The 4,258-nt window shown below is 34.7% G+C and overlaps 1 protein-coding gene across 1 annotated transcript in view; it reads right to left on the bottom strand.

The window, feature by feature from the left end:
• Nucleotides 1-4,258, bottom strand: part of Cntln (centlein) — a 378,305-nt gene that overhangs the window by 198,551 nt on the left and 175,496 nt on the right. Inside the window, exons 12-13 of the mRNA XM_023715856.1 lie at nucleotides 1,621-1,742; nucleotides 164-283 (exon numbers count right to left, since the gene is read on the bottom strand). Of these exons, the coding sequence (XP_023571624.1) occupies nucleotides 164-283; nucleotides 1,621-1,742 (242 nt within the window). The remainder of the gene's footprint in view (nucleotides 1-163; nucleotides 284-1,620; nucleotides 1,743-4,258) is intronic.

Here is a 4,258-nt window from a genome sequence, read left to right as displayed (position 1 = left end):
GGGATAGAGAAGACACTAGTTTATTCAGCTGGTATTATTATTGCCAAAAATACCCAGTATATTTCATTTTAAAGTTTTGTAAGGTATTTTTAATAGCCTTTAGACCACAAAATTTCTGCTCAATGTTTACATAAGTCCTTATTGTTAAAAAGAAGAAACTCACTTTTGAATCATTAGTTCCTGGTTCTCCTTTTTGAAATAAGCCAGTTCATTCCATACAGCATCAGAATCTTCTTGTTGAAGTTGGTGGGGTTCTGCTCTCTGTATTTTTCTTGTATCTATCCTATTTTTAAAACAGAATTGTTTTATTCCTAACTTGTATATTATTTAAAATTTACAAATATCTATGTAGCAATTTTGTCCATTTTTTAATTGAGGCTCACTACTATAGATGAATTTCTTAAAACCTAAGCATACAGAAATTAAAATGCTGTATCATAATTTTCTAAAGCTAAGTTGCTACCATAGAAAATAAACTTTTAGGCAGATGTATGAAATTTTTAGGATTCTCTCATTTGACCTATAACAATAGCGATAAAACATAGCTTACAGGATTATAACATTCTCCAAAAAGACTAGATGCAATCAACTAACTGCCACCCAATCTAAACGTGGTACAGAAGCTCTACCTTAGAGCACATTATTGCTTCTTAATTATGTCAGAAAATACATTGCACTTTTGCAGCGATTACTTTTGCAGCGAAGTTAGGAGAGTAGAGGCTAAGGCTAGGACAGGTTGTTACCATTGCTTTGCCGACATATAATGCGAAGTGCTTTCCATTCATCAAAGGAAAAAAAAAACTGTGTGACAACTGTCTGTATCTTCAAGTGATGCCAATGCCCTTTACATTTTCATCTTCTGTACATAAAAAACCTCATTTTTATTTTTTAAAAGTGCTGTACTGGCCCACTTAGAAACAGTATTTCTCTACAGAGCAGACCAATGTGTATAATCAATATTGCCCTAAAGGATCCATCCTGAAAGATGAGAGTGTAGTAGATTTTCTGCACTCATTCAGTCCTTTGCCCTTTGTTGATACTGTTAACAAGGGAGCCACTTACGACTAACCAAGATCTGAACACCTGTTCAGAGCAAATGAACTGAGACCGCAATTCATTCAGATAAGCTGGAAAACAAACTGATGGATAGTAAAGATCTTCAAATTGCATACTAGGTTGAAATAGATTTAAGACCGTTAACTACATATGTGACTTTCACTTTTCTCTTGCTTTTCAGTTAAAGTACAAACACCTTTCAGTTATAAACATTTAAACTTAAGAACTGTATTTATTTAAAAGCAGTTTTTCCATCATACAAATATCAGATAATTATGCTTTAAAATACGTACTTTTAGTAAGCTATCCCATTGAGAGTAAAACTGTACAACAATTCATTCTCACGTATGCTAATGACATCTGTAAATCATAGTATAATCTATAGTTAGGACTAGCACACTTTGCTAGTTTTGTTAGTGATATTTACCTTTTAAAAATTCATAGTAAAATCTGAATACCAAATAATTTCTTTAATCCTAAACAAAAGCCATTAAAACACCTATATCCTGTTACTCCATTCCATTTAATATTTGGGGAAACGTCTTTATGAGCAATGTGACTCACATGCCACTGCCTTCTTCCCACTGCTTTAATTGCTCTTTTACTGCTCTGTAGTTGGTCTGTAACATCTGTAGCCTCTCTCTGCGCTTTTCATGGGCATGTCTTAGCTCATCATTTTCTTGGCTCTATAGAAAAAAAGCAAGTATATACTTTTGAAGAAAGTACAATATTGATATAACATTTCAAATACAAAGTTACCCATCTAAATAAGAAATCTGAAAAAATAGAACAAAATATGAAAGCATGTGTAACATGTATACAATCCATAGAAAGGAAAGATTCCTCAAGTACCAGAGCAAATTTCCTTGATAAATTCAACCCATTTTTAAAAAGCTGCTTACACTATTTCAAACTGTTGCTATTTTAGCTTCATTCCTGTTAATTCTATACAAATATTCATAATCCTAATGATTTTCAACTTTTTTCCTTTTTCAACAACACCAGATTTGTCCATTTATAAAGAATAATTGATTTTTTTAAATGTAAGGCTGTAAACCATAGTGAGACAAATCTTTCACGCTGTGGATTTATGACTAATATACAAGGAATCAAAAAGACTTCATAGAAGGAATAAATCACAGATCAATGTGAAAAGCAGCCAAACTTTACCTTTAGAAGTTCAACTATGAAGAACTGATAAAGGTTTAATACTATATCCTTAAAGAAGTCATATAATACAACGTCAAATATATTTTTGCTATCTCAACAGTTATGTTGAAAAATTATTTTTGATCACTTCTAAGTATACAGCACATGAGGTAGATTTTCATTAGATGTAACCGTAACAAATTTACCAAGGCCAAATTCATAATCTCAAGAGATCTAGTTATATTAGTTAGGAACTGTTTCTCTACATAAAATTAGTAATTTTGTGACTTTTTTTTCCTACCGTGACACTCTCTATTTAAAAAAAAAATTATTCACACTTCTATAGCCATACTTATATGCTTATTTTCTGGGAGAAATACACACTTTCTGAGCATATAAGCCTAGTCTTGATAGTGGCATACACTTAACAAAACTCTTTAAATTACTTCAATTTATTCTCCAGTAAAATATAAGGAGAAAAAACAATGGGTAAAACGGAGAGGGTCTGGCATTGTACCTGACCTATAGAAGCATCTACAGGGTCTCACCACACAGATGGAACTTATAGTGATCCTCCTGTTTTCAGCCTCCCAAGTGATAGAATTACAGGCATGTGCCACCACACCCTGTCTCAGTCCCTGTCTCAACATGATGAGGGCTGGGTCCAGCAGGGCACACCGGGGATCGAACCTCAGTTCCTGAGTCTGCCTAGGCAGGTGCTTTAATCTGCTGAGCTATCTGACCAGCCTTTAGAAAAATACAGTTTTTCACTCTCTGCTTCCTTGGTACTAACAGGGATGCCTATAAGTTTAAATACTGTTTTCTTGACTACTTACCTCACATCTGACTAGTAAAATAACACCCTATAGAGTACATGTTCTACCCTATTTCTATCTGTCTCACCAGTATAGGTATTTGAGCATTCTATTTTGACTCTATTTCTACTAAAATTCTCAAGTAGTTATTAGGGGGGGGGGGCTTGCAGGTTAGCTCAGTTGTTTAAGTGCATGCTCTGGCAAACCGAGTCAGGCGCAAGGGAGCATGGTTCGAGCACCAGCTCCATGTGCCTTACCAGACATGCCCTCAAGGCAGCCTGAGCCAGGCCAAAAAAATAAAATATAAAATAATAATAATCCTTCTGAACTTTTCAGGGCTGACCAGATAGCTCAATGGATTAAAGCACCTGCTTAGACAGACACAGGGACTGGCCCCGGCCTAGCCCCCAGGGGCGCAATTGAGGGCCTGTAATCTCAGTGCTCGGGAGGCTGAAAACAGGAGGATCACTATGAGTCTGATCTGTGTAGTGAGACCCTGCAGACCTTGTGCTAAATACATAAAAAAATTAATAATAATCAAGTAGTTATTAGGATGTATTTGAGTCTTAGTGTGCTTAAAAAAGTCTATATGTCACATGGGAATCAACATGCTTGATGAAAAAACATGAGAAAGGCATAACTAGAGAGAGGCATTCAGAGTAAACGTCACACTTAAGAATTTTCAAAGATATGCAAAATCACAGCAGCAACAGAATTACTAAAAATAATATGGTTAAATTTATGAAGTTGAAATAAAAATTAGAAAATTCAGGTTCAATTTTTTTCATCTCAACTGAAAAACCATGTAAAAAGAAATATAAGCTGTTATTAAAAAGTGCAAATCTTAGTGTCCAGTTAATATATTTTATTTTGAAAAGGCTATTTAAATTCAGTGTTCGGTTTCTCTATCATCAAAACAGAACATATTTATATCTCTCTACTTAAGGGATAAAGAATGACTTGAACTTAAACTTGAATTTTTCATATTGTTTGGTAAACAATCTAAACATTACTTCTTTTTTTTTTAACTATGAAGGGTCTAATTTTAAGTGTGTGAAATAAATAAATAATTTAGGGGCAGCCAAATAGCTCCATGGATTAAATCACCTGCAAGCAGGCACAGGGGCAGGTGGTTTGATCCCCAGGGCATGCTGAGATGGCAATTGAGACTGGGTGTGGTGGCATGTGCCTGTAATTCCAGCTCTTTGGAGGCTGTAAACAGGTAGATCACTAGGAGT

Source organism: Octodon degus, unplaced genomic scaffold (genome assembly GCF_000260255.1).
Source record: "Octodon degus isolate 3935 unplaced genomic scaffold, OctDeg1.0 scaffold00044, whole genome shotgun sequence".
Taxonomy (NCBI): Eukaryota; Metazoa; Chordata; class Mammalia; order Rodentia; family Octodontidae; genus Octodon; species Octodon degus.
This window is presented reverse-complemented; position numbering and strand designations above follow the sequence as displayed.